At 37.1% G+C, this 13968-nt stretch overlaps 1 protein-coding gene across 1 annotated transcript in view; it reads right to left on the bottom strand.

The window, feature by feature from the left end:
• The window catches only part of BIRC6 (baculoviral IAP repeat containing 6), a gene marked incomplete at its 3' end in the record, with an annotated part of 161345 nt that overhangs the window by 117658 nt on the left and 29719 nt on the right, over window positions 1–13968 (bottom strand). The window contains exons 12-21 of the mRNA XM_009876696.1: window positions 11210–11370; window positions 8437–8568; window positions 7028–7159; window positions 6610–6788; window positions 5898–6028; window positions 4907–5068; window positions 4654–4785; window positions 4302–4399; window positions 2917–3064; window positions 969–1102 (exon numbers count right to left, since the gene is read on the bottom strand). Coding sequence (XP_009874998.1) covers window positions 969–1102; window positions 2917–3064; window positions 4302–4399; window positions 4654–4785; window positions 4907–5068; window positions 5898–6028; window positions 6610–6788; window positions 7028–7159; window positions 8437–8568; window positions 11210–11370 — 1409 coding nt within the window. The remainder of the gene's footprint in view (window positions 1–968; window positions 1103–2916; window positions 3065–4301; window positions 4400–4653; window positions 4786–4906; window positions 5069–5897; window positions 6029–6609; window positions 6789–7027; window positions 7160–8436; window positions 8569–11209; window positions 11371–13968) is intronic.

Genomic DNA, 13968 nt, shown 5'->3' on the forward strand with positions numbered 1-13968 from the left:
CCAATGTGGTATTCCAGGATTCTGTACGTTTTAAAATGGATAATGTTGCCAAGTCTGAACTGAGTATTTTAACTCAAACTATCAAGTGTGACAGCAGAAGAAGCATAGTATAACCTTCTTAATTCCAGAAATAAATTATATATAGATGCTCTACACTTTCTACACTGTAAGAAAATGAGATTGCAAAAATACATTGATGTTACTGGACAGGAAGAGAAAGAAATTAACAGACTACGATGACACACCAAGTCAGCACAAAAGCTAGACTACTATTCAATATACTAACAAATTCACGATGTTGTATGGAAGGAGGAGTGAGACAGACATGGACAAGAGCATTCGAGAAAAGAAAAGGAGGTACTATAACTAATGGATATGCTTGCCATGAAAAGAATTTCCTGACAGGTAAAAATTGTCTCTTTCTTAGGACACTCCATGGCCTAAAGATTCATTTGTGAACTAACCTGATAGGATAGACAGAAATATGCTTTTTAAGGTGTTTTAATGCTCATGAAATAGGAAAAAATATCTCATTAAATCTGTAATATTTAAGTAGAAGAGTGCCATACGGCAGCTTCCCAACTTCAGAAAAATCCACTTAGGTTTCTCTGCGTATGAGACAGTTGCTAGTCTAAACGAATAATATTGTATCTCAGGAAAGCTGCTCAATAGGAATGACAGATGCTTCCTAGATGACTCTGACCCAGGGAATGATAGCGACCTTCCTGTTGAATCCCTGACCTTTTCTTAGATCTACAGGATAAGGAAAGAACAGATTTGAGAAGGAGGCTCTTTTCTTGCCCTAAGGGCTACAGGAAATGTAAGAGATCTCACAAAGCAAGATAATATCTTGAACTTCATTATGTACAGCTGTAAAACAGCAGTATAAAACCATATTTCATGAAAGGAAAATAAGAGAGAGAGAATTATCCATACATCCACCATAGATTACTCTTAAACATACGTACCTGATAGAACATCAGACAAATCAATTTCATCTGACTGTACTCCAATGCTGCTGTTGTACATATTTTTACAAGACGAGCCACTTATTTCCAAATCAAACAGAACTGGATCAAAAGGCGAACTATATAATCCATATCTGCAAATGGAATAAGATGAACAGCACTATTCAAACAATAAGAATTGATATTTAATTATTTACAGAAAAAGGCCAAATCAATATGATTTATTATAGCACAAAACTATTCTTCTCTTATCTTGGTATACTTAAAAAAACCCAACCACTTACATACATTTCATTAAAGTAATTTATTAGATGACCTTTTCAAGCAGCTTATGATGCTAAATAAGTTACTCTGTTACTAAATAGTTTTGAAGATGTAATACAGTTCTGGAAACATGATGCAATCACATTCAGACATGGAAACTAGAACTAAAAACCTTATACAATTAGCCAGAGCAATATGTGCCTGCATATTGTAAATTGTATTTTTAACAGAAGTCAACAAAAACGCAGTACTGCTTTCCAAAACAGCAAAAGAAATCCCACCTCAGCTTGTTATCCCAGCTGAAGTAAGAAGAAAAAATTAAACACATTGATACTAATCAACATTTGCAAGTACTTTAAATACTTCAACGTAAGAAAATCTCATTACTCTGGCAGTACTGCAGAAGAAAAAATAATACAGTCACGCAGGTAATAAGGCAGTCTCAAATTAATTAGGATTTTATAAGCCAAGAAAAAGGAAAATTCAAAGAAATAAAATCAGCGTGGGGTTTTTTGTGTACGAATACCCACTATCAGCAACTGACAACAGGATTAAAAAGGGAAATCAGGCCAAATTATTAAGCAGGAGTAGAAAGAAAGAATGCATCTGTGTAGGCACAAAAATGAGAAATGTATATCATCATGCTTCAACTGGCAAGAGCCAGAACAATATTTCATATTTCTTTGAACACATCAAGCAGTAATGCAAAGTTCCTTCACACTTTTCCCTCTGCCTTCCAGCAGCTTCTCTGATCTTTAGCAGTGAAGGAATGTCCCCAACAGGTAACACTGAGAAGGCTGAAGAGTTTAAGTGTCTTTTTTGATTAAGTTAGTCACGGATGGTTAAATATCTACACGAATAATACAACATCAGCAACAAGGCAGAATAGATTCCACACTTTTCTGAATGTTAAAATGCTTCCAAGTTGGCTGGGATCCATGTTTTTTGTCACATAACACTAAGACTGTAACTAGCCATAAAATGACGTTAAACAAATGGTCAATAATTGTTACTGATCTTCAAAAAACCACAAACCAACCAAGCAAAAACAACAACAAAAACGAAGAAAGGAAACTTGAGAATTACACATCAACTAATTTAACATATATTCCCCGAGTTACTAACAAGCACCAACAGGGAAGCAAATTTAAGATGACAACTTTATAATAAGAACAATACATATTAGAAGAATCTAGGTTGCTCTCTACTTGCACGTACTACACAGAAGCAGCATGTACTGCACATCTAGCAAGACCGACATGTTTGATGCATGACCTTTTTCCATAAGCAAAGCAAGATGACAGGTTACTATAAAATGGTTACTATAACACACAAAATTATCACTATATATGATTCCCTCCCATACTCAAAATAGGACATGCTTTGTTAATCCTTACACTATCATAAATACTAACTTAAGGATTACTAAAACTTCAAACATTACTTACACATTCACTGATTTAAAGTGCACTGTAAATTGCAAGACGGCAATTAAATTCATCTTTAACTTTGCACAAGTCAAAACTGTTTTTTAGCGCTGTGTCAAATTAATCCTTGCTCAAACAAACACAGCAATATGTATCTTTATTTAAACGGCCAACCTTTTCCCAAATATCAGATGGTGGCATTAGACAGTTTGTATGTTTGTTTTTATTAAGTTTACAACAACTGTATTTCCTAGTACCTTGTTTGAAGTAATGCTTCCATAGGTGTTAGGCGATCCTGCAACTGCCGGGACACAGCAGTAAGCAATGACGCACAAGCTGTACTACATCCTGCCAAATCTTCATCCTTTACATAATTCAGCAACACAAAATACCAATACACAGATCCTGCATTAAAAAAAAATCAAACCATAATTTCAGGTAAAACATAATGTGAGTTTTCCACTCAGAAAACATACTTGGAAGCATAATCAATGTAAGTGATAAATGAAGTATCTAATGGATACAGAGTACAGCCTTCCTTCCTTGTTTTGTGAGAGACTTCAATTTAGAACCATTCTGCAATCCTTCAAATTCTCTTCTCAACTAATTCATAATCGATGGGGCAGGGGGTGGAAGGTTCTGAAGAGACAGCTTCACACATACTTCGTTCATTGCTTCTGCCCACTGCTTCTACTAAGCACAACAATCAAAACGCTCTCAATACACTAAGGTGCTAGGCTAGGACTTCCAATCCTTTCAGAGCCAAGCCTTAACTCTAGATTCAACTCTTTGTCTCTTCTTATCCTCTGTTTCTGGCTGCCATCTCCTTATTTTCTATTTGCTGGAGACATTGTTTCCTTAGAGATCAGTTCTGGGAGCACAGTGCAGTGTCCTGCCTGGAAAGATAAAGCTCAGCTTCCCCCTCCTTCCCCTGTGCTTTCCATATCCTCAATAGCAGCGTGTTAAATTTTTCTACGTGGGTGGTTGCACAAGTATTTTGGACTGCAACCTAACTTTCCTGCAAGACCCATGGGTGATGCCAAGCTAGATGCAACAACATCATACTGTGAAAAACAAACAGGTCTTGCCACCCCAGACAGGAGTGCCAAAGTCAACTTCCCATTCTATCTGGCACTCAAAAAGCTTCAACAAGGTGTTAAAATACCATGACTCTGCAATGTAGATGAGGAAGAAATTTAATTTAGTTAAAAATTTCCTTTTAGTGCAGAAGTAACAGAAGTGTTTTGCTAGTTTTGCAGAAGTGCTTTGCTAGTTGGACATCATTTGGATAGCCAAGCTCCCTGAAATCAATCTCCTGGTTTTCAGAAATAACAGACAATCCTGACTCTCACTTATGTCAACAGAATCTGTGGTTACTTAACATCTTTGAAAATTTTTTAAAAACTTCTCAAAGCTCTCCCCAAAATGTCAGTGCCTTAGCACACTGTTTTAAGCAGACTAATTTGCTTTAAATCCCACCATGTGGTATCATACTTGGATATCACTTGATGAGACCAGTCTGAGAAGCAGTTTGTACTAACTAAACAATTACCTAATTCTTAATTCACAACGAAGTCCAACAAAACATGCCAAATAACAAAAGTACTGTGTATTTTTATGACAATAAACATCATATACATACCACCTGTTGCAGCAGCAGGCAAAAGCGGCATATTGTCAAGCAAAGCTTTTAGAAGAACTGATCCAAACCCCTGCTGACTCGGGTCACACCTGCCATTGCTATGAATAAATACACAGACACATTAACATCTACTGAAGTAAGAAGGAAGCAGGAAATGTCCTCCAGAAGATGAACAACTGATGGATGTTCTTTGCAGTCATACCCTAAATGCATTTTTACTCAACAGAAGATCCTCCAGATCCTGTTGCCTTATACATTCAATCTCAAACAATAACAAACACATACACACAATTCAGGCTGCATGCAAAACACCCAAATGTATACAAAAGGTATATATATAATTAGCACTGACCTGATGCATAGTGCAAGAAATCGTGCACATTTGTGAGCTATGCTCCGTCCAGCTTCGAAGAAACAAACACGTACTATATCAGAGACACATTTACGTGTTTTAGAAAGTAAGCTGTCATTTCCCTCCTTGGAGCTGCAAAAACAAGTCGCATACTTTAGAGAATCATATAAAGCTTTTTCTTTTTTCTTTTCTTTCCCTTTTTTTTTTTTACTAAGAGATAGCCATGCTAATTTAGACACAATTTCTCTCTTACCTGCCAGGTCCATTTGAATACACTCCAGCCAGCCAGCAAAGCGTGTCTAGTACCAGACTCTGAGCATGTTCTGTAGTCAGATCATCATCTGTCTTCTTGCAAAGAGTGGTGAGCAGCTTCTCATGGAACTCTGAAAACTGCAACATGGCACACCGTTGAACTCTAGGCAGGAGGGGAAAGAAATAAAAAAACAGAATTATTCAATATGGCCATTCTTCCATTAAAGCGTCCCTCCAGCTTTATAGCCTGTTTTACAAGCGGTGACAAAAGATGCCTAGATGAGGGTGAAACCAGCACACAAGCATATACAATACCTCCTGGGCACAGATTCCCAATCTTCCTATTTTATGCTCACAGAACTTCCTTCTGGTTTTCCTATTAACTTGGCTAATAACTTCTCAACTTACACTTTCATCACACTCTTTGACTACCACTTGCCCATAGCACTTTGCAGCCTCTTTGACCTCTTTTGCCCATTACAGCCAGTGCCACCATTGTGGGGTGACGGTCGGTAATACAAATTAAATATTCTATTATTCGTATTTAGGACCATAGTACCACATAGGAGACCTTGACTAGGTTTCTTGAGTAACAATTTGGTAGTTAAATATGAATTTAAACTTTCTGACAAATATGATGCTCTCTGATACAAGAAATAAAACATGTGGAAACACAAAGGAAAGATTTCCTTTAAAAAAAAACCTGTCCAAATAATTTATCTAATTTACCAAGAAAGCTTATTCATATTTGCCTTTTCAAGTCAAGCAAATAACCACCCACGATACAATTTCATGCATGGTGTTAATTCTATCACAGCTTGCATAGCACAGCGCCCTCAAACACACAATTTACAGGATTCTTCCACATAAAATACAATTATAAAATGACAGCTTGCAACAGTGGTTTGATCTGAGCTGTTCTGAGAACTATGTATTTTATGAGAAGCGTAACTAATGCTAATATTTTTTAGAATTAAAAAACACCTGCTAACCTTTCCTTTGAAATAGAAGTTTTTTTAAATCTTCGAATTGTTACAGAGACTTCTTGAAGTAAGTCACAGCCCCTTAGATTATCCGATTTTCTTGAAGAATTAGTGGCATCAATTTTGCTAGATGGCTTTTCCTAAGTTTTTGGGAAAGAAAATATTCATAAGTCACATTGGTTTTGACTGCGTCATTTGTATACCTTGTTCAGTAAAATGCATACAACGGCTCAGTAAAATCTCTCACTTGGTTTTAGGATCGTACTGAAATGGACTACTTTTATTCACTATAGAATATATGGAGCATCAGATTTAATAGTAATTTATAATGTTCCATAATTTATTATGTTCTGATCATCATCTAATATCCACAAGACGTACACTGTATCATCCAATCTTCTAACTACAACAATCAAGAGTAAAATACACACACACACACACACACACACACACACACACACACAGAGCCTTTTTAGGAGGGTGAAGCATATCAGCTGCTGAAAACACTCATGAAAACACAAGTTTCAGAAACAAGTGCTCAGAATGGGAAAGCAGCAAAATAGACCTTTCGAACTGAAGTTACACAGAAGTAGCACCTTAGAGATGTCGAACTGATTCTTGAAGGTATTAACACAGTGTCAACTCTTAATAGATCTTAACTATCCTAACAGTAATACTAATTCTACAACTAACAGAGATTTCTTTCTTGGCTATTCATTACCTTGCCTGCTGCAACTTTCGCCAACAATGAAGCAAGGGAATGGCCCTTGTTTGTCTGAGGTTTTAGAGATGGTATTCTAACAACTGGTCTAATGCCACCATTGCAGATTTCTTCTGTTCCCCTGTCATTCACTGCTTTAACATGAATTAAAAATGAGCGGTACTTGCCACCAGCCATGCCTAGAAGTGAGGAAAAAAAACAAAAAGGAAGGAGGCAAGTTGTAACCACATTTCAACTACAAGCAGAGCTCAACTACATGAATTACGGTACTTCAGCATCAGTTTGAAAAAGATAACTCACTATTGTACTATATTGCAAAATTCATCAGAGTAAAAATAAATATAAACCAAAGTCTGACTAGATTAGTAGGAGATGCACCTTAGTCACTTCATGTGAATAGCGTAATAAACTGCTTTACCTTTAACAAGCTTTGGACTTGTTAGTGTCAACATTCCAGCATGCCCAGATAGATCAAGTCCAGTAGCCAGCCACACTGGACCGCAAAGTATATCTTCCTTGTGTTCCTCCAGAAATGGACACAGTCTAAGACCTTAAAAAACATGAGTAATATGGACCTGAATTACTCAGAATTAAGTAACGAAATCTGATTATTTGCATGGGTTAAAAATACATCGTGTCAAACCATGATTCCTAAACACATATAACACCTACATCAAAAAACTAACAGTTACTTGAGGTTCACTTTTAGCCATTTTCCAGTAAATGGAATAAAGGTAAATGACAGTTTTCAAAGTATTTTCAGTCATATTATATGGATCATATATATGTTGACTGGTGCATCAGAGACAGAAATCACACAACCAATAAAATGACAAACCAATAGATTTTGATCCACAATCCTCACCGGGTCTTTTCTGAAGCAGGACAGAACTTTTTTCTTTAAATAAAAAGAAAAAAAGAGAGACTACCTTGTCTCTCCTGTGGTATATTGAAATTATCATTCACTCATCTGCTGCTTCTTTGTCAGCCTGAAACACCTCCTTCCAGCACTTTCTTTTAATTGTCTCTCTGATATTCCTCCCCTCATCCACTGCAACACCTTTTTCAGAGTCAAAGGATCATAGACTGGTTTGTATTGGAATGGGGCTTTAAAGTCATGCACTAAGATGCATGACTTTTGCTCACGCAAAAGAAAAGTTGTAAAATAAGACTGTTGAAAGGATCAAGAAAGAGAATCATAATTCTGGAGCTGATTCATTCTAATTATCAATTTTAAGTCTGTAGCTCTGCTCACTCAGATCCAATATGATTGCCTTTCAGAGTCTTTCTAACAGATTTTGTGAAAGAGTACCAGTTAACAAAACGGGTTATAAGAACAGCCACAAGTCTGACATGGCTGAAAGTCAACAAGACTAGTTATGAGTTCTTTCCTAGCTGTTTCTTACTTTTATTTTTTTGGTTTACAGCAGCAATCTCTACAAAAGCCAGGCACGTAGAGAAAAATTCTATTAAAACTAGCTAAGGAAACCAAGTAAAATACTGCTGGAACACAGTAAGAGTTTAAGATAGAAATGTGACATGTCAAGCTACTTTATTTCTAAATTCAAATAAATACGTACCTGCTTTTAAGCACAAAAACTCTCTGGTAGTGGAGGATTTTCTTTTAGAGTGTTTGTGTTAAACTTTCAACTCATACTAGTAAATGGACCAGTGAGAGGTAACACTGAAGAGGGCTGAGAAATTAGCCTATTTTACATGGCTGAGGCATCTTTGCAGACAAATTCCAGTGTACCATTAACAAAGCAACAACAGAAAAAAAAAAAGAAAGCAAATATTTTAAAATAGAACATGCTAAATAAAACTTACATTGTGGTTCCTCTACATCCATATACTGCATTTCTTCACTCAATTCAACCAGTCCTGGCTTTCCATTTCTCTCCATTTCAATATTATGAGCTGGGGATAAAGGAAATGTGATCTGTCTATCTACTGCTGCTTCTGGAAATAAAAATATGAGCAGGATTTCATAAAGATTGCTTAAAGCTCACAGAAAACAGAAGCAGTAGTTTTCATAGCAAATTTATCAGTTTTCTGCCCCAAATATTATTTCTAACATAAGAACCAGAAATATGCAAAGCCATATTTTTCATATTAGGACTGCAACTGAAGTTGCAGCAAACATTTAAAAAATATATTTATGTGAAGGACCTGTAAGCAGCCTGGTTTGCTTTAACAATGCCCAAATTATTTTCTCCTAATAATCAACTGCAGATTATTCCTAGGTAATTAGGTCCAAGTATTCAAAGTTTCATAATTTAAACTGGAAGTAACTAGATTATTCCTGCCGAACAACAGGCACTATTTTGATAATACTTATGGTACAGCTCTTCTTTCAATTAAATGGATCTCATGAATCACAGATGAAGAGGATGTGAGCAAATGAACAAGAAGCATATACAGTAAATTAACTGCCAGACCAGAACCATTAGTTCTAAAGAAGAAGAATTATGCCTCTGGCCTTCCTGTTATTACACACTACCTATTTAACTGGTTTCAGCATTCCTGATATACAAAAAAATAACTGCAAAAACTCTCCCTTACATCCTCCTTAGGTCTCATAATCTTAAAATTTCAGCTCCTTTCTCCCCCTACGGAAGGAGAGAAAGGAAGGGCAGGCAGGAGTTAAATGAATTTCAGTCTGAAGACTGAAGTGTCACCAAACAATCCTGAATATTACTTGTCCATGGGACTGAAACATTTTAGTTAATATCCAGCACAGATAAAATTATCTAGGTTTGTCCCACCTTATAATTAAATCATTAGTGCCCTATCACTTCATTCAATAGTGCACAGAAAGAAAGTGATACCATTAAGGTCCTTTCCCAAAACACAAGAAATTGAAGAAGGGTAGGAGACAACTGCAACGCAGTTACACTTCAGAGGAAGTTGGTTAGTTGAGGCTCCCCAGTCCTACAGAGTCAAAAGAAGACCTTGCCAAGATCGCTTTGTCGGCACGCTCACCTGGCCCAGACCTCGTCAGACTGCCTGAGTATATACCCTGTATACACTCAGTGCTTTTTCCATCCTCTCCATGACGGAAAAACTCCAAATTCCACTACACTGCATGTAAGGAAGTGAAACGTCACTTTCTGGAAGAGCTCTGTCATATCTTACGATCAGTATGCTGTACTGTAGCCATGGAATGCTCTGGCTATCTATTTCACAGCCACATCACAGGTCACCAGATAATCACCAACTCACGGAACCATTTGTTCAAAAAATATTTAAAACTGAAACATTAAGGAAAGAGGTTTAGCTTTTCATCTACTGTTTCGATTCACAGGTGAATATTTTCAGATTGATTCTGACATCCAGCTCTGCAAATACACTGAATGCTAAAAATTCATGGTGAAAATGAAGTAGGTTCCATTCTAAGAGGAACAGAGGCTACATGTACACGTATTTTACTACATGTATTTTACACTACATGTAAAAATTAAGGTTTTACTTCAAGGACTAAACAAAGGAAGAACCTGCAAGTCCAGCAGTCACAGCTAGACTTCTGTTACAACTCTTAAACCACATTCAACCATCTTGTATCCTAAAAAGAACATGCTTTTCTCCAAGAATATTACCATGCTAGAATATTTTATTCTCAGATAACCACCAGTTTCTAAGATTTCTTTAAGAAGCTTCTCTAGCACACTATTTTTTCTTGTTAAATACTGGGGGATGCTACAAAGTGAGAAGTTGCAAGAAAGCATGTCAAAGATCTTTGGTATGCCTGTATTCCTTTTTAAAATTTACAGCTCTGTCGCCCTTGCTTAACTGGGGTGCTTTTACTTAGCATTTAAAAAAAAGTAGAAAAAGAAGCTTTTATAATCATGCCTGCTACTCTTTCCAACACATTTTATATCCAGCTGCCAATTTAATAACATATCCAAGAGCAAGATTTCTCTGAAATATCGAGGTCCTAGAAGCTTTGCAAATAGAGGTGGCCAGATACACACAACCAATGAATGCCTCAATAAAAGGGAGCACTGCATTGATACCTTCCATCCCTAGCAGACAGGGCAGCAGGACAGGTAACGAACACTCTCACCACAGAAAAAATCCCAGTGGAGGCACCAACACTTCTACATCAAAGAACTGACTTTGCAGTTTATGCTCTCCCTGAGAGCTAGCTAGATGCAAAGTTCAGCTAGGAGTCTTCTCAAGGCCAGTGCATTCATAACTTTTGTCTACACCATGAAAGCTCTAAGGAACACAAGACGAAATCATCCTGCAGCTTTTACGTAGCTCAGTTAATGGGCCAGGTGATGAGAGAATTCCCAACAATTTTTTTTAAAAATTACTGTAGGACTCAAGCAGTACAAAATAGTTATTCAGTTGAACCTCCTTGAGCTATGCACTTTTACTGGTATAAAATTCAGAATTCTGAAATGGATTATCCAGTTTGTTTCCCCAATTTACATTTAAACATGGCAAGTGAAGTCAGATCACGATAATCAGAAATGGAATAAAATGGAAATAAACCCAAAATATTTACACAATTTCAAGTAATTCTTCTCATACACTTAACAATGAACAATGAGCTTGAGAAAAGAAATAATATACTGAAAGACATCTTCCTCCTTACCATTCACTTTGCCTAAGCCTGGTGCTTTATTTTTCAGTAAAGTCACTTGAATCTGGGGAATGTTTGTGATGTTTGAATTCAAAACAAATTTGAAGTCCACATGTCCAACCATACAGGCTTTTGGTAGAACCAGTTCAAACACATGCTCATCCCAGCTGTTGCTGTCAGAAAAAAAAGACAATGACCCACTGTTAAGAGAAAATTCAGATCAAGCAGGCAACATTACCCAGTGCATTCTCCATCTATGCACACTTTCTTCAGCAAGAATAAAAAATTATTTCACATTAGTTGTCATCCACATGAATTTCTGAAGTAAAAGTTCTTCAAGCTGCAGTTAACCAACTCAGATAAAAGCAGGAGTGAAAAGATTCTCTGTCACCTTCACTACACTATCGTTCCCATATTACTACAAACATCGGTTACTAATTTCTAGAAAAAAAAGGTATGAGAAGATAAATTATGAAAAAAAACAACCAAAAACCAGAAAAGGATCTATCAACCAGTGAAATGTATGAAAGTGTCATAGTAACTACTTTGCCAACTCTTACGCTGGCATTCCTCACTGGTAAGTGTTAAAAAAACGTCATTTTCTAGTGGTACAACAGTCACATCCAGGAGACTCAAAATACTAGTTTCAAATTATTTTTTTAAATACATTTGATAATTTGCACAGGTGCACACTCAGAAGCATGTGCTGTGCAAAATGGGTGCAGATTTCTTTTAATGAGTCATATTTTCATTTGGAAGCTAACTTTGGTATACGCTGACAGTGTAAACTTGAGATATTAAGTACCGCTCGGTGATATACTAAGGTTTGCAAAAAAACAGCTCAAACAAAAGAGCAATTCAGATAAAACTCATCATGCAGCAATTGTCACATTTGTATATATTTTCAGAATAACTGCACTTCCTGTTCTTCTCAATTTATCAGTAAATATTTTTTAATATAGTAGATTTGATAGCCTGTGTTTATTTAATCGTATAACTGAGAACACTAAGAAACTGACTATGCTGCTAGAAATATTGGTTAGATGTTTTTCCAACATCTAAATTACAAAACGTTATTTTACAACCAAATAATGTGCTACATATCAAGTACTGTGCATAACACCATTTTAAAAACAATTCAGGATTGGTACAAATCTATTTAATTATTTGCATTTTTTTACAGTAATATACCTAAAGGCTGTATCTCCCTCTGGCAAGTATAATACACTCATAACGGATCTCAGGTGCACATAACGAAACGGCTCGTCATCTTTCCAGAACAAGTAACACAGAATAGCAGTGATTTTGGGAGGAAAGATGGTCAGGAGTGAGCTTGTGGTTATGATTTAAGCATCAACAGTGAAGAATTTTCAGCTAACTGCACAAATTACTCAGATGCATAAAATACAATGAAAATTTATCCTACAACGCCAGGAAAAGACAAAGTAAAATCTGTTAGCAAATGTAACACTAAAAGCTTCAGAACAGTCACGCCTTTCTGCTGGCTTGGAGAATATGAAGCCCAGAGCAAAACCAGGAGAAGTTTTGGAGTGGACACTCCTACAGGTGTCATGGACTGAATGAGACATTCAAAGGAGCAAGCTTTCAGAAAGACTAATTTTCTGCTCCTCCAGCTTAAGTTAAAGATCTGGTACAAAACCGGAAAACGATCAACCAGTTTGTCTGCAGTAGTGTTTTGCAGCCTGTACGTCACATGTGCCACATACTGCTGTACCAAATTACGGCAGGGAGGTGACTTGGGACAGCCAGCACAGCTTCACCAAGGGCAACTGCTGCCTGACCAACCTTTCTGTGCTGGAAGGAATACATCATCAGACAAGGGAAGAACTACAGATGGCATCTATTAAGACTCCTGTAAGGCCTTTGACAGGGTCCCCCACAACATCCCTCTCTCTGAATCAGTGAGACAGATTAATGGGTGGGCTGTTCCAAGGGAAGAGAAACTGGTTGGATGGTTACATCCAGAGTGTAGCGGTCAGCAACTCAGTACCCAGGTGGAGATCAGTGAGGGGTCCTGTTTCATCTCTTAAACAATGACACAGACAGTGGGATCAAGCGTACCCTCAGCAAGTTTGCAGATGACACCAAGCTGAGAGTGTAGTTGACATGCCTGAGAGAGGGGATGCCACCCAGAGGGACCTTCACAGGGTTTGCCAAGGCCAACTGCAAGGTCCTGCGTTTGGGTCAGGGCAATCCCAAGGAGAAATACAGGCTGGGTGAAGAACGGATGGAGAGCAGCCAATGCAGAGAAGGACTTGGGGGTAGTGGTGGATGAAAAGCTGGACATGAGCCAACAATGTGTGTTCACAGCCTGGAAAGCCAACGGGATCCTGGGCTGCATTAAAAGAAAGGTGACCAGCAGGTCAAGGGAGGTGGTTCTAGCCCTCTACTAAAAAAATTACTACCTTATTATTTTGCCTAAAATTTCCATTCTAAATATCACTATTCTCTGATAATCTAATGCATGTTCTTTTAACATTTTTTCTCCCCTTTAAAACACTTCTAAATCTATCGTATCTTTTTAAAGACAAATACATAATCAAGGCTGTGTTCTAAATGCAAATACACCAACATTTTCAGAACTACAAGACATTTTTCCAACACACTTCATGAATTTTCGAGAACAGCTCATCAACATTTGATCTTTCACTACAACTCAACCTTTAGCTGCAGATCCATTTTCCAGAGTTTAAAGTCTTGAAAACACATCGGTATCTAGCTCTTTCTTCTTTCACATATTTTCAGATATG

The sequence above is a fragment of the Apaloderma vittatum genome, unplaced genomic scaffold (genome assembly GCF_000703405.1).
Source record: "Apaloderma vittatum isolate BGI_N311 unplaced genomic scaffold, ASM70340v1 scaffold6859, whole genome shotgun sequence".
Lineage (NCBI taxonomy): Eukaryota > Metazoa > Chordata > Aves > Trogoniformes > Trogonidae > Apaloderma > Apaloderma vittatum.